The 22,931-nt window shown below is 53.0% G+C and overlaps 1 protein-coding gene across 3 annotated transcripts in view; it reads left to right on the forward strand.

Annotated features, from left to right (window-relative positions):
- Positions 1-18,988: 18,988 nt before the first annotated feature.
- The window catches only part of EEA1 (early endosome antigen 1), a 216,317-nt gene continuing 212,374 nt past the window's right edge, over positions 18,989-22,931 (forward strand). The window contains exon 1 of one of the 3 annotated variants that reach the window (XM_069764363.1): positions 18,989-19,194. In XM_069764363.1, the coding sequence (XP_069620464.1) occupies positions 19,171-19,194 (24 nt within the window). In that variant the 5' untranslated portion in view covers positions 18,989-19,170. The remainder of the gene's footprint in view (positions 19,195-22,931) is intronic. The other 2 variants (XM_069764362.1, XM_069764364.1) reach the window with 2 other exon arrangements.

A 22,931-nucleotide genomic window follows, 5' to 3' on the forward strand; every position in this document is an offset into this window, starting at 1 on the left:
AGGAATGGGACATCACCATGTACCCACTGACAACCCCAGCTGGACACAGACATGGATTTCCAATCTAATACTGGATTATGGACCTGTAGCCATGGCAACCCGAACACGACCACATCATGCAGATTATGCAACACCAGAAAGCGAATATCCTCCTGATGTGCAGGAGCCATACACATGGTCAGCTGGGTCCAGTACTGAGGCTTATTCTTGGCCAAAGGCGTAGCATCAATTCCTCTCAATGGAATAGGACACTGCAAGGGCTCCAAGAAAAAACCACAGCGCCTGGCAAACTCCAAGTCCATCAAATTCAGGGCAGCGCCTGAATCCACAAATGCCATGACAGAATAAGATGACAATTAGCAGATCAAAGTAACGGACAAAAGAAATTTTGACTGTACCGTACCAATGGTGGCAGACCTAGCGAACCGCTTAGTGCGCTTAGGACAATCGGAGATAGCATGAGTGGAATCACCACAGTAGAAACACAGCCCATTCTGACATCTGTGTTCTTGCCGTTCAGCTCTGGTCAAAGTCCTATCACATTGCATAGGCTCAGGTCTATGCTCAGATAATACCGCCAAATGGTGCACAGCTTTACGCTCACGTAAGCGTCGATCGATCTGAATGGCCAAAGACATAGACTCATTCAGACCAGCAGGCATGGGAAATCCCACCATGACATCCTTAAGGGCTTCAGAGAGACCCTTTCTGAAAATTGCTGCATCCTTTTCGTCAGTCCAGTAGTCCTCGACTCTCTGCCTCTCCTACTCCTCCATCACCTGAACCCATGCAAGTGGATCGTGTTAAGATGGCGGAGCAGCGTCGTAAGGAGAGACGTACCCAGGGTCTCTGTTTCTACTGCGGTAGTGCTTCCCATTTGCTGCGTGCTTGCCCTGAAAGGCCGGAAAACTCCTCAGCCTAGGACAGGTAAGAGAGGCCTCCCTAGGTGTTCCTGTATCCTCTCTACCTTTAACCCTTTATGTGCTTTTTTAGTCCTCAATCACAAACGTTTTTCTGAGGTCGCGTATGTGGATTCGGGCGCTGCAGGTAATTTTGTCAGTCTTGAAGCGGTTCGGAGGCTTCACATTCCAGTTCTCACTCTGGCTACTCCTCGTCTTATTGCATCGGTGGACGGCAGACCATTGCAAGAGGTCATCACCTTGGTTACTGAAGAGGTTGAGTTACAAGTCGGAGCTCTTCATCATGAGAAAATTGCTTTCTATGTACTACCTCATCTTTCCCATGCTCTATTACTCGGGTTGCCGTGGCTCCGTACACATGAGCCTACTCTAGATTGGTGTTCGGGTGACGTTCTTCGCTGGGGATCTACTTGCCAGGAACAGTGTTTAATTTCCGTTTGTCCAGTCGCCCCTTCTCTGCCTGCCACTGTTCCCGCAGGATTACCTCCTCCTTATTGGTCTTTTACTGACGTTTTCAACAAACAAGAGGCTGAGAACCTTCCTCCTCATCGTCCTTACGACTGCCCGATTGAGCTTCTTCCTGGTAGTACTCCACCTAGAGGTAGAATTTACCCACTTTCTCCTGCTGAGACACAGGCGATGTCCGACTACATCCAAGAGAATCTTGCCAAGGGATTCATTCGGAAATCATCTTCTCCTGCTGGAGCAGGATTTTTCTTTGTTAAGAAGAAAGACGGTACCCTTCGCCCTTGTATAGATTACCGTGGGTTGAATAACATTACAGTCAAGAACAAATATCCTCTTCCTCTCATCCCTGAGCTTTTTGATCAACTTAGAGGAGCTCGTATTTTCACCAAACTTGACCTGCGAGGTGCCTACAACTTGGTTCGTATCCGCCCGGGTGACGAGTGGAAGACCGCTTTCAATACCCGGGATGGCCATTATGAATACTTGGTCATGCCTTTCGGCCTCTGCAATGCCCCTGCAGTATTCCAAGAATTTGTTAACGATATCTTTCGAGACCTCCTCTACTCCTGCGTGGTAGTATACTTGGATGATATCCTAGTATTCTCGACTGATCTACCGTCCCATCGAAGAAGTGTCCGCATGGTTCTACAACGTCTAAGAGAGAATCACCTCTACGCCAAATATGAGAAATGTCTTTTTGAGCAGACCTCTTTGCCTTTTCTCGGATACATTGTCTCTGATTCTGGTCTTAAAATGGATCCCGAGAAGGTGAATGCTATCGTCAATTGGCCACGACCTTGCGGGGTGAAGGCCATCCAACGATTTCTTGGATTTGCCAATTATTATAGGCAATTTATATCCCATTTCTCCTCCATGATCCAGCCTCTGTCCTCTCTCACCCGAAAAGGTTCCGACTCGAAGAAGTGGACTCCAGAGGCGGAGAGAGCCTTTGAATCTCTTAAGCAGTCTTTTTCCTCCGCTCCAGTCTTGCATCATCCAGAGATTAACAAACCTTTCATTTTGGAGGTGGACGCATCCTCCACGGGGGCTGGAGCTGTGCTCTCTCAACGGTCTGCTGTTGGTCGAATGGTTCCCTGTGGCTTCTTCTCCAAAGCGTTTTCAACATCCGAACGTAACTACACTATCGGAGATCGAGAATTGCTAGCCATTAAATTGGCTTTAGAGGAATGGAGGTATCTGCTAGAGGGTTCCGTACATCCATTTGTTATATACTCCGACCATAAGAACCTAGCCTATCTTCAAACAGCACAAAGACTTAATCCTCGACAAGCCAGATGGTCTCTGTTTTTTGCCCGTTTTGAGTTTGAGTTACGTTTCTGACCGGGTAAGAAGAATGTCAAAGCAGACGCGCTGTCAAGGTCTTTTCAGCCTTTGGATTTAGAGGAGGAACCAGCATACATCTTGGATCCTTCCAAAGTTATTGCCGTGGCTCCCGTGAAGATGATTTGTCCTCCACCAGGTAAAACCCTTGTACCGGAGTGTAACAGAGAGAGGGTGTTACGTTGGGGCCATTCTTCTAAATTGGCAGGTCACGCGGGATCCAATAAGACTTTTCTTCTCATCTCTCACTATTATTGGTGGCCTAAGCTACGTCTGGACATCAAAGACTTTGTTGCTTCCTGTCCTTCCTGTGCGAAGAACAAAGTTCCTAGACAGTTACCTTTTGGTACTCTGCTTCCTCTTCCAGTTCCCTCTGCTTCGTGGCAGCATATTGCCATGGATTTCATTACCGACCTACCTAGTTCTTCTGGTTGTACAGTCGTCCTTGTGGTGGTTGACCGGTTCTCCAAAATGGCTCATTTCATCCCACAACCCGACTTACCTTCAGCATTCGAGTTGGCAGCAGTTTTTATCTCTAACATCTTCAAACTCCATGGCTTCCCTCAGCACATCGTTTCCGACAGAGGAGTCCAGTTTACATCCCGTTTTTGGAGAGCTTTATGCAAACTCTTGAAGGTTTCTTTGGATTTTTCTTCCGCGTATCATCCGCAAACTAATGGGCAAGCTGAGAGGACTAATCAAATTTTGGCTGCTTATCTACGACACTTCATCAATGCCCATCAGGACGACTGGGTCTCTCTGCTTCCGTGGGCGGAGTTCGCTTATAATAATCACTCCAGTGAGGCATCTACAAAATCTCCATTCTTCATTGTCTTTGGACAACACCCAGGTATTCCTCTTCCGGTCTCTTCCGCCTCTGGCGTGCCAGCAGCCGACTCGCTGTCTTTGAGTTTTTCCACAATTTGGGGTGAAGTGAGAGCAGGGGCGGATCATCAGAGGGTCAATATGGGCGGTAGCCCAGGGCCTAGTGGTGTGGGGGAACCCTGGGCTACCGCACAGATTGACCCTTTGATAATTGTCTGTGAATGCCCGCCGGCCAGCAGCAAAGCTACCAGGGGGGCAGAGGGTGCTGTCGCCCCGGAGCTCAGAGGGGCCCACCTGGAGCTACTGCCAATATATGTAAGCTCCACTGTAGTGCAGAGAGACATGATCTCCCTGCACTACAGCTGTCTGTTCTATAGACCGGGACGCTGAATGCCGGCCCGGAACTGTACCTAAGCTGCAGGGGTCAAACTGGAGACACGCCCACATTGCATGCTGTGTCTGCAGGAGAGACCTCACAGCGCAGGGCACCGGCTTCTTCCTGCTGAGAGGAGCAGGAGAAAGTCAGGACGCTGCTTCTTCCCTCCCTGAGCCCTGCATACAGGAGCAGGACAGGAGATAGGACAACATAGAAGCTCAGGCTGCAGGGGGCTGGAGGTGACTGCACTATGCAGTGAGGAGGAGGCAGGGCACTGTTCCCCCCTCCTGACATGTCCCTAAGGTCTCTTTCAGTCCCCCTCCCTCTCTGTCAGTCTGTCAGTCGCTCTCTGTCAGTCACTCTCTGTCAATCGCTCTCAGTCTGTCAGTCACTCTCTGTCAGTCGCTTTGTCAGTCTGTCAGTCCCTCTGTCAGTCGCTCTCTGTCAGTCCCTCTCTGTCAGTCGCTCTCAGTCTGTCAGTCACTCTCTGTCAGTCGCTTTGTCAGTCTGTCAGTCCCTCTGTCAGTCGCTCTCTGTCAGTCCCTCTCTGTCAGTCGCTCTCAGTCTGTCAGTCACTCTCTGTCAGTCGCTCTGTCAGTCCCTCTCTGTCAGTCGCTCTCTGTCAGTCCCTCTCTGTCAGTCGCTCTGTCAGTCCCTCTCTGTCAGTCACTCTGTCAGTCCCTCACTGTCAGTCTCTCTCAGTCTGTCAGTCGCTGTCAGTCCCTCTCTGTCAGTCGCTCTCTGTCAGTCTGTCAGTCCCTCTCTGTCAGTCGCTCTCTGTCAGTCCCTCTCATACAGTCGCTCTGTCAGTCTGTCTGTCCCTCTCTGTCAGTCGCTCTCTGTCAGTCTGTCAGTCCCTCTCTGTCAGTCGCTCTCTGTCAGTCTGTCAGTCCCTCTCATACAGTCGCTCTGTCAGTCTGTCTGTCCCTCTCTGTCAGTCGCTCTCTGTCAGTCCCTCTCTATCAGTCCCTCTCTGTCAGTCGCTCTCTGTCAGTCTGTCAGTCCCTCTCATACAGTCGCTCTGTCAGTCTGTCAGTCCCTCTGTCAGTCGCTCTCTGTCAGTGTCAGTCCCTCTCTGTCAGTCGCTGTCAGTCTGTCTGTCCCTCTCTGTCAGTCTGTCAGTCCCTCTGTCAGTCGCTCTCTGTCAGTCTGTCCCTCTCTGTCAGTCGCTCTCTGTCAGTCTGTCAGTCCCTCTCTGTCAGTCCCTCTCTGTCAGTCGCTCTCTGTCAGTCCCTCTCTGTCAGTCGCTCTCTGTCAGTCGCTCTCTGTCAGTCTGTCAGTCCCTCTCTGTCAGTCGCTCTCTGTCAGTCAGTCAGTCCCTCTCTGTCAGTCGCTCTCTGTCGCTCTCTGTGAGTCTGTCAGTCGCTCTCTGTCAGTCGCTCTGTCAGTCTGTCAGTCCCTCTCTGTCAGTCCCTCTGTCAGTCCCTCGCTGTCAGTCAGTCGCTCTCTGTCAGTCGCTCTCAGTCTGTCAGTCGCTCTCTGTCAGTCCCTCTCTGTCAGTCTGTCAGTCGCTCTCAGTCTGTCAGTCGCTCTGTCAGTCTGTCAGTCTGTCAGTCCCTCTCATACAGTCGCTCTGTCAGTCTCTCTCTGTCAGTCGCTCTCTGTCAGTCTGTCAGTCGCTCTGTCAGTCTGTCTGTCCCTCTCTGTCAGTCTGTCAGTCGCTCTGTCAGTCTGTCTGTCCCTCTCTGTCAGTCTGTCAGTCCCTCTCTGTCAGTCTGTCAGTCGCTCTCTGTCAGTCTGTCAGTCCCTCTCTGTCAGTCCCTCTCTGTCAGTCGCTCTCTGTCAGTCGCTCTCTGTCAGTCTGTCAGTCCCTCTCTGTCAGTCGCTCTGTCAGTCTGTCAGTCGCTCTCTGTCAGTCTGTCAGTCCATCTGTCAGTCGCTCTCTGTCAGTCAGTCAGTCCCTCTCTGTCAGTCGCTCTCTGTCAGTCTGTCAGTCGCTCTGTCAGTCTGTCAGTCGCTCTCTGTCAGTCCCTCTCTGTCAGTCTGTCAGTCGCTCTCTGTCAGTCTGTCAGTCGCTCTCTGTCAGTCTGTCATTCCCTCTCTGTCAGTCTGTCAGTCCCTCTCTGTCAGTCTGTCAGTCGCTCTCTGTCAGTCGCTCTCAGTCTGTCAGTCGCTCTCTGTCAGTCTTTCAGCCGCTCTCTGTCAGTCTGTCAGTCGCTCTCTGTCAGTCTGTTAGTCCCTCTCTGTCAGTCTGTCAGTCGCTCTCTGTCAGTCTGTCAGTCCCTCTCTGTCAGTCTGTCAGTCCCTCTCTGTCAGTCGCTCTGTCAGTCGCTCTCTGTCAGTCGCTCTCTGTCAGTCCCTCTCTGTCAGTCTGTCAGTCGCTCTCTGTCAGTCTGTCAGTCGCTCTCTGTCAGTCTGTCAGTCCCTGTCAGTCTGTCAGTCCCTCTCTGTCAGTCTGTCAGTCGCTCTGTCAGTCACTCTGTCAGTCGCTCTCTGTCAGTCACTCTCTGTCTCGCTGGAGGACACACTGGGGCAGATTGCTGGAGGACACACTGGGGCAGATGATTGCTGGAGACACTGGGGCGATGCTGGACACACTGGGGCAGATTGCTGGACACACTGGGGCAGATTGCTGGAGACACTGGGGCAGATTGCTGGAGACACTGGGGCAATGCTGGAGACACTGGGGCAATGCTGGAGACACTGGGGGCAATGCTGGAGGACACACTGGGGCAGATGATTGCTGGACACACTGGGGCAGATTGCTGGACACACTGTCTAGGGGCAATGCTGGACACACTGGGGCAGATTGCTGGACACACTGGGGGCAATATGCTGGAGTCAGACACTGGGGCAGATTGCTGGAGACACTGTCTGGGGCAGATTGCTGGACACTGGGGCAATATGCTGGACATACTGGGGCAGATTGCTGGACACACTGGGGGTAATATGCTGGACACACTGGGGCAGATTGCTGGACACACTGGGGGCAGGACTGGAGGCATGGGCAGAATGTAGACACGGGGCATGATTGGAGACACGGGGTAGAATGAAAGACATGGGGCAGGATTGGATCATGGGGCAGGATGGATACGATGGAGACAGATGGGGCAGGATGGGGAGATCATATGGTGTAGAATGGATACTCATGAGTGCAGGATGGGAGAACATATGGCAGGAGCCAGGAACGAGACACACGGGGCCAGGATGGCGAATATTATTACCATAGGGGCTAATTAAGGGATATTATTACTGCAGTGATGTATTTATTTTATTTTTTGAGTATACTGTTTTAAATGGGGGGGCTATATAGAGGTCCTGTGTACAATGTCACCAGTGATCACTGTATTACCTATACACAGACACTGCATACTAAGTACAGATCTCCTGTGAATACTGGCACTTATGGTGATAGTATTGTGTTTTTTGTTTTTTTTATTACTGATCAGTATTGTAGTATTCAGTCACTATGTGGTGGTAATATGTGGTCTGGAAATGGTGTTGTGGTATTTGTCCCTTGTATGTGCTATTTGGTCACCAAGTGGTGGTAATATGTGGTCTTGACATGGTACGGTGGTATTTGTTCCTTGTATGTGATATTATTCGATCACTGTGGTTGTAATTTGTGGTCTGGTCATGGTGCGGTGGTATTTGTTCCTTGTATGTGATATTATTGGTCAAAATACAGCTAAATTGTATTGCAGATTTTAACAAATATTTAATAGGTTACAGTAGAGTAGGGCCCGGCCATTTTTCTGGAATAATCTGGTTCGGGTATATCATGACCCCGTCACATGACCCCCGTCACATGACCCCCGTCACATGACCGGGGGGGGGGGCACACAGTGTCTGAACAGCCCGGGGCCCTGGCTACCCTTAATCCACCCCTGAGTGAGAGAAGCACTCAAAAAAGCAGCTTTGAAAATGAAGAGCCACGCCGACAAGAGGCGTTTGGATTCTCCTCCTTTTATGCCTGGCGACAAAGTCTGGCTTTCGTCGAGATTCATCAGACTCAAAATACCATCCTACAAGCTTGGTTCTCGATACATTGGTCCCTTTGAGATTCTGAGTCGGGTCAACGAAGTTGCTTACAAGCTGAAGTTACCTGCCGCGCTTCGTATTCCCAATACCTTCCATGTGTCTCTACTTAAGCCCGCTGTTTTCAACCGCTTTCATCCTTCCTCTTGTACCTCTTCTCCACCCGTCAGTGTTGATAACAACAACTTTGAGGTTAAGGATATTGTTGCTCAAAAAAAGATTCATGGTAGAGATTTTTTCCTGATTGATTGGAAGGGTTTTGGTCCAAAGGAGAGGTCCTGGGAACCTATAAAGAATATCAATGCTCCTCGTATTTTAAACAAATTCCTTTCTAGTCAGGGTAAGGGGAGTAGTAAGGGAGGGGGTACTGTTTCCGCTTCTGTCGTCCCTGCGTGCCGCCGTCGCTCCTCCTCCAGGCTCCAGCGTGCCGGTCTCTCTCTCAGCGCGGCGTCTCGTCCTCCTCCCGCTGCGCGTCCCCGCCGCTCCTCTTCCTGGTCGCGGCGCGCTCGTGCCCGGATGGTTCCTTCACTTCCGGTTCCTTGCTCTGCCAAGGGCGTCCGGTGCTGGCGCAGGCGCTCTGGAATCATCAAGGCACGCATGCGTCCCTCTGCTTCTCCTCCTTCCCCGTGACAGCCAATCCGAGTAGGACTTCCTGTATTTAAGGTCGGTCTTCCTGCTTAGCTATGCCTGATTGTCATTTGGCTTTTGCTAAGTGCTTCCGGCCCGTTCGCTCTGCCTGTGCTCGCTGTCTCTCGCGTTCCTCGTAGTCTGTGCCCGTAATCTTCCCCCTGCCTGCTTTCTCCTGTGTCGTTTGTCTCTCCTTATTAAGCACCTCTCTGTTTCCTTTTCCCCTGCAGGTATCCCCTGTCCTGGCTCCTCGGTCTGATCTCCATCTCCCTGGTCCAGTGCTTCGGTCCAGTCTTTCCAGTTTGTCCTTTTGTTCTCCTCTCACCTTCCTCCCTTGCTCCTTAGTCCTTGTTTTCTCCACTCTTGAGCTGCCCCTCTTGGTACGGCCACTGTGGGTTTGACTCCTCTGGGTCTTCGCCTGACGGTCCCTGTATAGGGGTCGGTTCCATTAGGTTAGCTCGCCCGGAGGTTCGTCTCTCCCACGGTCCAGAGGGTCCACTCGCCTCACGCTTCGTAGCGCGTCACAGCACCCTTGTCTAAATTGCCTTCCTCCTCTGATTTGGTGCCATTGTTTTTCCAGCATGTGGTTCGTTTACATGGCATTCCGGAGAACATCGTTTCGGACAGAGGTTCCCAGTTTGTTTCGAGGTTTTGGCGAGCCTTTTGTGCTAGGATGGGCATTGATTTGTCTTTTTCCTCGGCTTTCCATCCTCAGACAAATGGCCAGACCGAACGAACTAATCAGACTTTGGAAACATATCTGAGATGCTTTGTTTCTGCTGATCAGGATGATTGAGTGTCCTTTTTGCCTTTGGCTGAGTTCGCCCTTAATAATCGGGCCAGCTCGGCTACTTTGGTTTCGCCGTTTTTCTGCAATTCTGGTTTCCATCCTCATTTCTCTTCAGGGCAGGTTGAGTCTTCGGACTGTCCTGGTGTAGATACTGTGGTGGATAGGTTGCAGCAGATTTGGACTCATGTGGTGGACATTTTGACATTGTCCCAGGAGAAGGCTCAACGTTTCGCTAACCGCCGGCGCTGTGTGGGTCCCCGACTTTGTGTTGGGGATTTGGTTTGGTTGTCGTCTCGTTATGTTCCTATGAAGGTTTCCTCTCCTAAGTTTAAGCCTCGTTTCATTGGTCCGTATAAGATTTCTGAGGTTCTCAATCCTGTGTCGTTTCGTTTGACCCTTCCAGCTTCTTTTGCCATCCATAATGTATTCCATAAGTCATTGTTGCGGAGATACGTGGCGCCTGTGGTTCCATCCATTGATCCTCCTGCCCCGGTGTTGGTTGAGGGGGAGTTGGAGTATGTGGTGGAGAAGATTTTGGATTCTCGTATTTCGAGACGGAAACTCCAGTACCTGGTCAAGTGGAAGGGTTATGGTCAGGAAGATAATTCCTGGGTCTTTGCCTCCGATGTTCATGCTGCCGATCTGGTTCGTGCCTTTCGTTTGGCTCGTCCTGGTCAGCCTGGGGGCTCTGGTGAGGGTTCGGTGACCCCTCCTCAAGGGGGGGGTACTGTTGTGAATTCTGTTGTCAAGCTCCCTCCTGTGGTCATGAATGGTACTTCGGCTGGTTCTGTCCATGGGCTTCCTCTGGTAGTTGTGAGTGGGGCTGCGGCTTCTGAGGTTCCTTCCACAGGTGACGAGGTTAATTCGTTAGCCAGCTGCTCTATTTAACTCCACTTAGATCTTTGCTCCATGCCACCTGTCAATGTTCCAGTATTGGTCTAGTTCACTCCTGGATCGTTCTTGTGACCAGTCTTCCCAGCAGAAGCTAAGTTACTGCTTGTTTTTCTCTGGTTTGCTATTTTTCTGTCCAGCTTGCTATTTTGATTGTTGTCTTGCTTGCTGGAAGCTCTGGGACGCAGAGGGAGCGCCTCCGCACCGTGAGTCGGTGCGGAGAGTCTTTTTGCGCCCTCTGCGTGGTCTTTTTGTAGTTTTTTGTGCTGACCGCAAGGCTGCCTTTCCTATCCTCTGTCTGTTCAGTAAGTCGGGCCTCACTTTGCTAAATCTATTTCATCTCTGTGTTTGTAGTTTTCATCTTTACTCACAGTCATTATGTGTGGGGGGCTGACTGTTCCTTTGGGGAATTTCTCTGAGGCAAGGTAGGCTTTATTTTTCTATCTTTAGGGCTAGCTAGTTCCTTAGGCTGTGACGAGGCGCCTAGGGAGCGTCAGGAGCGCTCCACGGCTATTTCTAGTGTGTGTGATAGGATTAGGGATTGCGGTCAGCAGAGTTCCCACGTCTCAGAGCTCGTCCTATATTATTAGTAACTATCAGGTCATTCTGTGTGCTCTTAACCACCAGGTCCGTTATTTTCCTGACCACCAGGTCATAACACTGTCCTGTCCTACACACCGCGTGGCCGTGTCGACATGGCTCCAGGCTCTGTCCCGACTTCCGGCACAGCACCTTCTTCCTGCTTGAGCGGTCATGTGATACCGCTAATTAATGTAATGAATATGCGCATATTCATGACCTTAATGAGCGGTACCACGTGACCGCTCATTCAGGAGGAGCTGAGCTGCAGACGCCGAGACTAGCCATCGCTGGAGCAGGGTGAGTATCGTCTTCAAGGACGGAGGGTGGGTCGGGAGGCGGGGGGGCCCTGGAGCAGTGGGGGCCCACACAGCAGGTGTCAGTGCCTGGGCCCACCGGAGAATCCTCCGGTTCTCCGGTGGGCCAGTCCGTGTCTGGATCCCAGGACCTGAAGAAGAGTCTCCTCTCCTCCAGACCCTGGGAACCATCCGGGACCGCTCCCTGCACATGCCATATAAGACGACACCCGATGTATAAGATGATGATACCAGCCCATACCAGTACCCCACCTCCACCTTGCTGGCGTCTGAGTCGGAGTGGAGCTCTCTGCTCTTTACTGATCCAGCCTCTGACCTATCGATCTGGCCCATCAAGAGTCACTCATTTCATCAGTCCATAAAATCTTTGAAAAGTCAGTCTTAAGATATTTATTGGCCCAGTCTTGATGTTTTATCTATGTTTCTTGTTCAAAGGTGGTAATTTTTCAGCCTTCTTTACCTTGGCCATGTCCCTGAGTATCGCACACCTTGTGCTTTTTGTTACTGCAGTAACGTTGCAGCCCTGAAATATTGCAAAACTGGTGGCAACTGGCATCTTAACGCTTGATTTTCCTCCATTCATGGGCAGTTATTTTGCGCCTTGTTTGCCCAACACGCTTCTTGCGACCCTGTTGGCTATTTGTCATGAAACGCTTGATTGTTCGGTGATCACGCTTCAAAAGTTTGGCAATTTCAAGACTGCTGCATCCCATTCAAGACATCTCACAATTTTGGACTTTTCAGAGCCCGTCAAATCTCTCTTCTGACCCATTTTGCCAAAGGAAAGGAAGTAGCCTAATAAATAAACACACCTTATTTAGTGTTTTGATGTCATTACACAACACCCTTCCTCATTACAGAGATGCACATCACCTGATTTACTTAATTGGTAGTTGGCTCTCAAGCCTGAACAGCTTGGAGTAGGACAACATGTATAAAAAGTATCATGTGATCAAAATACAACTTGCCTAATAATTCTGCACACAGTGTAGAATATAAGACATAATTTCAGTTGTTTCACACTTTTTTGTTAAGTATATAATTCCACATGTGTTAATTCATAGTTTTGATGCCTTCAGTGTGAATGTACAATTTTCGTAGTCATGAACATACAGAAAAATCTTTAAATGAGAAGGTGTGTCCAAACTTTTGGTCTGTACTGTATGTGTTGTATGTACTGTATGTTATATGTTGTATGTACTGTATGTCATATGTTGTATGTACTGTTGTATGTTGTGTGTACTGCATGTTATATGTTGTATGTACTGTATGTCATATGTTGCATGCACTGTTGTATGTTGCATGTACTGTATGTTATATATTGTATGTTCCGTGTACTGTATGGTATATGTACTGTTGTTTGTTGTATGTACTGTATGTACTGTAGCTGTTTCACGTATTACATGCTTCTACGGGTCCATGTAATACGTGAAACAGCCGTAGTCCTCTTCTTGTACCGGCATTTTCTGCAAACGTACTGCCCTCTGTAACCATGTCCATACCACATTGAAAGAAATAAAGGACAAAGGTTTTTTAACTATACGGAAAGTTGGAGTGGTGCAGCATTTTTTCTTTGTATCTTTGCACTGTATGTTGTATGTTCTGTATGTCATATGTTGTATGTACTGTTGTATGTTGTATGTACTGTATGTTTAGCCGGATGATGGGACTACTACTGTCCTATCATTGGCTAATGTGTCAATCACTGTCACTGTAGCAGGCATAGCCGGATGGGACTTATAGTCCCATCGGACGATGCCTACACATACACACACGGACAGCCCCGCACACACCCAGACAGCCCCGAAAACACCCGGACAGCCCCGCACACACCCAGACAGCCCCGCACACACCCAGACAGCCCCGCACACACCCAGACAGCCCCGCACACACATACACGCACACAGTCACCGCCCACACTCCACCCACGCACTTCCCTTCTCCCGATCTGCAGCGTTTCCCCCGCAGCTAAACTGCAGATCTTTTTTACACCTGCGGTTTTGCTGCGGATGTGCCCGACTCAATGCAAGTCTATGGGTGCAGAAACGCTGCAGATCCGCCAAAAGAATTGACATGCTGCGGAAAAAACAACGCTGCGTTACCGTGTGTTTTTTTCCTCAGCATGTGCACAGCGGATTTGGTTTTCCATAGGTTTACAAGGTACTATTAAACGCATGGAAAACTGCTGCAGATCCGTGGGAAAATCCGCAACGTGTGCACATCGCCTTAGGGTATGTGCACACGTTGCGGATTAGCCTTAGGAATTTCTGCTGCAGATTCTTCCCTTTCTTGCCAGAAAACACAGGTGCGGTATTGTTGCGTTTTTTGATGCGTTTTTTCCATGCGGATTTGTATGCGTTTTTTAAAGCTAAATAAAGATCTTGTCCAACCCACACTCCATTATGCATAAATAGGCTATGTTCACATGCTGCGGATTTTGCTGCGGATCCGCAGCAGTTTCCCATGCGTTTACAGTACAATGTAAACCTATGGGAAACGCAATCCGCAGTGCACATGCTGCGCAAAAAAGGTGCGGAAACACAGCGGTTTACATTCCGCCTTTACAGGCTATTAAAATAGGGCCCCCCCCAAAAAAAATGACATGGTGTCCCCCTATATTTTATAGCCAGAAAGGCTACGCAGACAGCTGCGGGCTGATATTCATAGCCTAGAGAGGGGCCATGGATATTGGACGCCCCGGCTACAAATACCAGCACGCAGCCGCCCCAGAATTGGCGCATCTGTAAGATGCGCCAATTCCGGCACTTAGCCCCTCTCTTCCCACTCCCAAGTAGCAGTGGGATATGGGGTAATAAGGGGTTAATGTCACCTTGCTATTGTAAGGTGACATTAAGCTGGGTTAAAAATGGAGAGGCGTCAATAAGACAACTATCCATCAACCGCGCATGCGCGGCCGAAACTCTGCCCCCTCCTCCCCAGACTGCAGAATGGGCAGCGGATGCGTCCATCCGCTGCCCATGTCATGCAGAGAATTCACAACGTCCGTCGGTCCGTCAGCCTGACGCATTGCGACGGGCCCGTACCAAAGGAAATGTGAAAGAGGCCATACTGTAGTTCACTGGTCTCACTTTATGCCATTGTTGCGTGGGAACTTTCTCACACAGCAGTGCCAAAAGTGAGACTAGGGACTATTTTTTACAGTGGTGGAGGAATACAGTGCGGAAGGATACCTTCCTCCCGTCATTGTATTCCTGGAGCCAGTAGAGAGCGGTCACATCAGCTGATGCTGCTGCTCTCCACGTGAGATCGTTGTGGGAGACTCGTGGATTTCTGCTGATCAGGGAGTATATTTTTTACAGGTGACACTGACTTCGGGGAACAAAGTGACAAGTGATGGTGAGTATGTACTCTATGTTATATGTACTGTATGTCTGTATTGTATGTAATGTATGACTGTACTGTATGTATGGTATGTCATATGTTGTATGTTCTGTCATGTTGTATGTTCTGTCATGTTTTATGTTCTGTCATATGTTGTATGTTCTGTCATATGTTGTATGTACTGCCATATGTTGTATGTACTTGTTATATGTTGTATGTACTGTCATGTGTTGTATGTTTTATGTACTGTCATATGTTGTATGTACTGTCATATGTTGCATGTACTTGTGTTATATGTTGTATGTACTGTCATATGTTATATGTTGTATGTACTGTCGTATGTTATATGTTCTGTTGTATGTTCGTGTTTTTTTTTTACATTCAACACATTAGCCGCATGATGGGACTACTGCTGTCCCATCATTGGCTAATGTGTCAATCACTGTCACTGTAGCAGGCATAGCCCGATGGGACTTGTAGTCCCATCGGACGATGCCTGCACGCGCACACACCCCAAGGACCCCCCACAGCCCGGCACAGACCCCCCCACAGCCCGGAGCAGACCCCCGACAGCCCGGCGCAGACCCCCGACAGCCTGGCACAGACCCCCCACAGCCCGGCAGAGACCCCCCCACAGCCCGCCGCAGACCCGACAGCCCGGCACAGACCCACCACAGCCCGTCGCAGACCCGACAGCCCGGTAGACCCCCCACAGCCCGCCGCAGACTCCCGACAGCCACGCACAGACCGTCGCCAGCCCGCCGCAGATCCCCGAAAGCCCAGCGCAGACCCCCCACAGCCCGCCGCAGATCCCCCCACAGCCGCGCACAGACCCCCGACAGCCCGCCGCAGACCCCCGACAGCTGGCACAGACCCCCCCACAGCCTGACACAGACCCCCCACAGCCCACCGCAGACCCCCCATAGCAGCGCAGACCCTCCCACAGCCCGCCGCAGACCCCCGACAGCCCAGCACAGACCCCCCACAGCCTGGCACAGACCCCTCACATCCCGCCGCAGACCCCCGACAGCCGCGCACAGACCCCCCACAGCCCCCCGACAGCCACGCACAGACCCCCGACAGCCACGCACAGACCACCGACAGCCCGCCGCAGACCCCCGACAGCTGCGCACAGACCCCCCACAGCCCGCCGCAGACCCCCGACAGCCGCGCACAGACCCCCGACAGCCACGCACAGTGTTATGAAGGCAATCCAGTGACACAGTGTACCAGCGATCAGAGCACATACAGTGATCTGACAATAACCCAAAAACAATAGAACGAGCTCTGAGACATGGAATCTCTGTAGACCGCAATACCTGAACCTATCCTAAACACAACTAAAGGCAGCTGTGGATTGCGCCTGACACTACCTATGCAACTCGGCACAGCCTGAGGAGCTGACTAGCCTGAAGATAGAAAAACAAGCCTGACTTGCCTCAGAGAAATACCCCAAAGGAAAAGGCAGCCCCCCACATATAATGACTGTTAGCAAGATGAAAAGACAAACGTAGGGATGAAATAGATTCAGCAAAGTGAGGCCCGATATTCTGAATAGAGCGAGGATAGCAAAGAGAACTTTGCAGTCTACAAAAAAGCCTAAAGCAAAAAACCACGCAAAGGGGGCAAAAAGACCCACCGTGCCGAACTAACGGCACGGCGGTACACCCTTTGCGTCTCAGAGCTTCCAGCAAAACGAATTGACAAGCTGGACAGAAAAAGTAGCAACAAAAGCAAAGAAGCACTTATCTAAGCAGAGCAGCAGGCCACAGGAAAGATCCAGAAGCTCAGATCCAACACTGGAACATTGACAAGGAGCAAGGAAGACAGAATCAGGCGGAGTTAAATAACAAAGCAGCCAACGAGCTCACCAGAACACCTGAGGGAGGAAGCTCAGAAGCTGCAGTACCACTTGTGACCACAGGAGTGAATTCAGCCACAGAATTCACAACAGCACAGACCACCGACAGCCCGCCGCAGACCCCCGACAGCCACGCACAGACCCCCCCACAGCCTGGCACAGACCCCCGACAGCCCGCCGCAGACCCCCCACAGCCTGCCGCAGACCCCAGACAGCCCGCCGCAGGCCCCAGACAGCCGCGCACAGACTCCCGACAGCCCGCCGCAGACACCCGACAGCCCGCCGTAAACCCCCCACAGCCTGGCACAGACCCCCACAGTCTGCCGCAGACCCCAGACAGCCCGCCGCAGGCTCCCAGACAGCCGCGCACAGACTCCCAACAGCCCGCCGCAGACCCCCGACAGCCCACCGCAGACCCCAACAGCCGCGCACCGACCCCCCACAGCCTGTCGCAGACCCCAGACAGCCCGCCGCAGACCTCCAACAGCCGCGCACAGACTCCCGACAGCCCGCCGCAGACAACCGACAGCCTGCCGCAGACCCCCGACAGCCGCGCTCAGACCCCCCACTGCCCGCCGCAGACCCCTGACAGCCGCACAGACCGACAGCCCGCCGCAGACACACACAAACACCTGCACACAGACACGCACATCTTTTCTGCACGCACAGTCTCCGCCCACACACAGTCTCCGCCAACACACTCTTCCCCCCTCCCGATCTGCAGCTTTTCTCACAGCAAAACCGCAGATCTTTTTTAGATCTGCGGTTTTGCTGCGGATGTGCCCGACTCTTTGCAAGTCAATGGGTGCAGAAATGCTGCAGATCCGCACAAATAAGGGTATGTGCACACGTTGCGGATCCGCAGCGTTTTTTGCAGTGCAGAAACGCTGCAGATCCGCAATTGATACAATGTAAATCAATGAGAAAAAAAATGCTGTGCACTTTGTGGAAAATCTGCTGTGGTTTAAGGCTATGTGCACACGTTGCAGATTTTTCTGCGGATCCGCAGCAGTTTCCCATGAGTTTACAGTACAATGAAAACCTATGGGAAACAAAATCTGCAGTGCACATGCTGCGGAAAAAACGCTCGGAAACGCAGCGGATTATTGTCCGCTGCATGTCAATTCTTTGTGCGGAATTCGCAGTGGTTTAACACCTGCTCCAATAGAAAACTGCAGATGTAAAACCGCAGCGGAATCCGCAATAAATCCGCAGGAAAAAAATGCAGCGGTTTTGCACTGCGGATTTATCAAATCCGCTGCGGAAAAATCCGCAGAGGATCTTTCTACGTTTGCACACACCCTAAAAGAAGTAGCATGTCACTTCTTTTTTGTGAATCTGCAGCGTTTTTGTACCCATTCCATTATAGAAAACCACAGGGGTAAAAAACGCAGCAAAAACGCTGCGGAACCGCACAAAAAACGCGACAAATCCGCAGGTGCGTTTTCTGCCAGGAGGCAGAATCCGCACCAGAAATTCCTAAGCCTAATCCGCAACGTGTGCACATAGCCTTATGACATGCTCCTTCTTAGGCTATGTACACACGTAGGAAGGGGGCTGCGGGTTTTCCGGCAGCGGATTTGATAAATCTGCAGGGCAAACCCGCTGCGGTTATCCCTGCAGATTTATCGCGGTTTGTGTTGCGGGTTCCGCTGCGGGTTTATCCTGCACTTGTTTTACTATTGATGCTGCATATGCAGCATCAATAGTAATGTTAAAAATAATAAAATCATGGTATACTCACCCTCTGACGTCCCGATCTCCTCGGCGCTGCAGGCGGCGGTCCGGTTCCAAAGATGCTGTGCGACCAGGACCTTCGTGACGTCACGATCATGTGACCGCAACATCACCGAAGGTCCTGGTCGCATAGCAAACCTGAGACCGGACGGCCGCGTGCAGCGCTGAGACTTCCGGGGATGAGTATACATGATTTTTTATTTTAATTCTTTTTTTTTATATATATACAAATATGGTTCCTGGGGCCTGGAGCAGAGTCTCCTCTCCTCCACCCCGGGTATAACCCGCACATTATCCGCATTACTTCCCACATGGTCGGCACAGCCCCATGCGGGAAGTAAGCGGACCAATGCATTCCTCTGTGTGCAGAATCGCCGCGATTCTGCACAAAGAAGTGACATGCTGCGGGTTGTAAACCGCTGTGTTCCCGCGTGGTTTTTCCCGCAGCATGTGCACAGCGGTTTCCATAGGGTTTACATGTTACTGTAAACGCAATGGAAACTGCATCGGACCCGCAGCTGCAAACTCGCCGCGGTTCCGTGGTAAAAACCGCAAAGTGTGAACATGGCCTTAACCTGCAGCGTTTTCAGTGTGGAGTTTTCCGCACCATTAGCACGGCATTTTTTTTTCCCATTGATTTACATTGCACTGTAAATCACTTGCTGATCTGCAGGGTAAATAACGCTGCGTTACCGCAGGAAATCCGCAACGTGTGCACATAGCTACTACGCTCTCCTATGGTGAAGTCACAGGGCAGCTTTCTCGTCCTGCTCTGCACTACTGGGATCGGCCTAGTGCTTCACTCCTTTCCCAAGGGCGAGTCCGCGTGTCCTGCTGTGCGCCCAATTGTATTTCCGCCACATTCCGGCGCACAGATCCTTCCCAAGGTCCCAGCCTGCTGAGGCGGCGGTGGGAGGACTGACGCCAGGGGGCGCCGAGACAGCAGGCGCAGCATTTGACAGAACAGGAGGTTTGGAGTGTAAACATTGTCGCTGGTTTGAATGATCGAGAAGAGACGGTCCCTATGTCTGTGTGATTCCTCCGGTAACGACTAGAGAAGACACGGTCCGAGCCTTCCTCAGAGCCGCGTCCGTCCTCGCACTGCGCACACAGGAGACATGTTCAGGAGGATCCTGCAGCTGGTGAGACTGCTCTATGGCCGCCGCACGTGAATGACAGGCGCTTCCTAGTGCAGGGTGTGGGGACGTGCGGCTGTGTGCTGGCGGGTGTAGACGGTGCGGGGCTATTGTACGGAGGGTCACATGGTGTGCAGGGCCTGCAGTGTATGCTCCGGGTGTATGCCGTCAGTGCTGCCGACTGCCCGGCCATGTAAGGTCCCTGCTGCCCGGCCATGTAAGGCCCTACCGTCCCTGCTGCCCGGCCATGTAAGGTCTCACCGTCCCTGCTGCCCGGCCATGTAAGGTCTCACCGTCCCTGCTGCCCGGCCATGTAAGGTCTCACCGTCCCTGCTGCCCGGCCATGTAAGGTCTCACCGTCCCTGCTGCCCGGCCATGTAAGGTCCCTGCTGCCCGGCCATGTAAGGCCCTACCGTCCCTGCTGCCCGGCCATGTAAGGTCTCACCGTCCCTGCTGCCCGGCCATGTAAGGTCCCTGCTGCCCGGCCATGTAAGGCCCCACCGTCCCTGCTGCCCGGCCATGTAAGGTCTCACCGTCCCTGCTGCCCGGCCATGTAAGGTCTCACCGTCCCTGCTGCCCGGCCATGTAAGGTCTCACCGTCCCTGCTGCCCGGCCATGTAAGGTCTCACCGTCCCTGCTGCCCGGCCATGTAAGGCCTCACCGTCCCTGCTGCCCGGCCATGTAAGGCCCCACCGTCCCTGCTGCCCGGCCATGTAAGGTCCCACCGTCCCTGCTGCCCGGTCATGTAAGGTCCCACCGTCCCTGCTGCCCGGCCATGTAAGGTCCCGCCGTCCCTGCTGCCCGGCCATGTAAGGTTCCGCCGTCCCTGCTGCCCGGCCATGTAAGGTCCCGCCGTCCCTGCTGCCCGACCATGTAAGGCCCCACCGTCCCTGCTGCCGGCCATGTAAGGCCCCGCCGTCCCTGCTGCCCGGCCATGTAAGGCCCCGCCGTCCCTGCTGCCCGGCCATGTAAGGCCCCGCCGTCCCTGCTGCCCGGCCATGTAAGGCCTCGCCGTCCCTGCTGCCCGGCCATGTAAGGCCCCACCGTCCCTGCTGCCCGGCCATGTAAGGTCCCACCGTCCCTGCTGCCCGGTCATGTAAGGTCCCACCGTCCCTGCTGCCCGGCCATGTAAGGTCCCGCCGTCCCTGCTGCCCGGCCATGTAAGGTTCCGCCGTCCCTGCTGCCCGGCCATGTAAGGTCCCGCCGTCCCTGCTGCCCGACCATGTAAGGCCCCACCGTCCCTGCTGCCGGCCATGTAAGGCCCCGCCGTCCCTGCTGCCCGGCCATGTAAGGCCCCGCCGTCCCTGCTGCCCGGCCATGTAAGGCCCCGCCGTCCCTGCTGCCCGGCCATGTAAGGTCCCGCCGTCCCTGCTGCCCGGCCATGTAAGGTCCCGCCGTCCCTGCTGCCCGGCCATGTAAGGCCCCGCCGTCCCTGCTGCCCGGCCATGTAAGGCCCCGCCGTCCCTGCTGCCCGGCCATGTAAGGCCCCGCCGTCCCTGCTGCCCGGCCATGTAAGGCCCCGCCGTCCCTGCTGCCCGGCCATGTAAGGCCCCGCCGTCCCTGCTGCCCGGCCATGTAAGGCCCCGCCGTCCCTGCTGCCCGGCCATGTAAGGCCCCGCCGTCCCTGCTGCCCGGCCATGTAAGGCCCCGCCGTCCCTGCTGCCCGGCCATGTAAGGCCCCGCCGTCCCTGCTGCCCGGCCATGTAAGGCCCCGCCGTCCCTGCTGCCCGGCCATGTAAGGCCCCGCCGTCCCTGCTGCCCGGCCATGTAAGGCCCCGCCGTCCCTGCTGCCCGGCCATGTAAGGCCCCGCCGTCCCTGCTGCCCGGCCATGTAAGGCCCCGCCGTCCCTGCTGCCCGGCCATGTAAGGCCCCGCCGTCCCTGCTGCCCGGCCATGTAAGGCCCCGCCGTCCCTGCTGCCCGGCCATGTAAGGCCCCGCCGTCCCTGCTGCCCGGCCATGTAAGGCCCCGCCGTCCCTGCTGCCCGGCCATGTAAGGCCCCGCCGTCCCTGCTGCCCGGCCATGTAAGGCCCCGCCGTCCCTGCTGCCCGGCCATGTAAGGCCCCGCCGTCCCTGCTGTAAGGTCCCCCGCCGCCCGGCCGTGTAAGGTCCCCCGCCGCCCGGCCGTGTAAGGTCCCCCGCCGCCCGGCCGTGTAAGGTCCCCCGCCGCCCGGCCGTGTAAGGTCCCCCGCCGCCCGGCCGTGTAAGGTCCCCCGCCGCCCGGCCGTGTAAGGTCCCCCGCCGCCCGGCCGTGTAAGGTCCCCCGCCGCCCGGCCGTGTAAGGTCCCCCGCCGCCCGGCCGTGTAAGGCTCCTGGCGTCCCTGCTGGCCAGCCATGTAAGGCCCAGCCACGTGAGGTCCCCACCGGCCAGCCATGTAAGGCTATTAATATTACATAGTTACATAGTTATTAAGGTTGAAGGAAGACTTTAAGTCCATCTAGTTCAACCCATAGCCTAACCTAACATGTTGATCCAGAGGAAGGCAAAAAAAACCCATGTGGCAAGAGTAAGCTCCACATTGGGGAAAAAAATTCCTTCCCGACTCCATATACAGCAATCAGACTAGTTCCCTGGATCAACGCCCTATCAAGGAATCTATTATATATACCCTGTAACATTATACTTTTCCAGAAAGGTATCCAGTCCCCTCTTAAATTTAAGTAACGAATCACTCATTACAATATCATACGGCAGAGAGTTCCATAGTCTCACTATAATTTCCGAGTTCAGTTTTTGTCCCCTTTTTGAATATTGGCACCACATTTGCTATACGCCACTCCTGTGGTACAGACCCTGTTATTATGGAATCTTTAAAGATTAAAAATAATGGTCTATCAATGACTGTACTTAATTCCTGCAGTACTCAGGGGTGTATCCCATCCGGGCCCGGAGATTTGTCAATTTTAGTGATTTTTAGACGCCAGAGTACTTCTTGCTGGGTTAAGCAGGTGACACTTAAAAGGAACCTGTCACCCCCCTCAGGCATTTGTAACCAAAAGAGCCAACTTGTGCAGCACTAATGCTGCATTTGGACAAGGTGGCTCTTGTAGTTATGCTCCCTGCACACACTGAAATAAGCACTTATAAATTGTGCCCCCTCATACCGTGAAATCGCCAGGGAGGTGGGACTTTCCTTCCTAATCATAGGATATACTTCTCACACTCTCGTGGGTCTGATGCAATAGGGTGATGCCCGAGATCCCGCCCCGCAGTGTCTTCTGATTTATTCACACTGCGGGGCTGGGATTCATGGGCATGCGCAGTGCATATCTTCGCCTCTCACTCATCTCCCTCCGCCTTCTTCAGACTTTGCTGCGTCAGCTGATCCCTAATCACCGTGGCATGCGCTTAGGGATCAGCTGACGCGGCATAGTCTGAAGAAGGAGACGAGTGAGAGGCCAAGATGTGCACTGCGCATGCCCATGAATCCCAGCCCCGCACTGTGAATAAATCAGAAGACACTGCGGGGCGGGATCTCGGGCAGCACGGCCGCACAGGTGCAGTCAGCCTGACATCAAATGATGTCAGAAGACAGGCAGCGCTATCTGCGCATGCCCAAGGGATCACATAACAGCGCAGGCTCCGGGACAGATTCAAACAACGCTGAGGAGGCGGCGCCCGGTGCCAAGGGGGTATGAGTGACGGCTGTGCTGCGTCTGATTTAGGAAGGAAAGTCCCGCCTCCCTGGCGATTTCACGGTATGAGGGGGCACATTTTATAAGTGTTTATTTCAGCGTGTGCAG

The sequence above is a fragment of the Ranitomeya imitator genome, chromosome 4 (genome assembly GCF_032444005.1).
Source record: "Ranitomeya imitator isolate aRanImi1 chromosome 4, aRanImi1.pri, whole genome shotgun sequence".
Taxonomy (NCBI): Eukaryota; Metazoa; Chordata; class Amphibia; order Anura; family Dendrobatidae; genus Ranitomeya; species Ranitomeya imitator.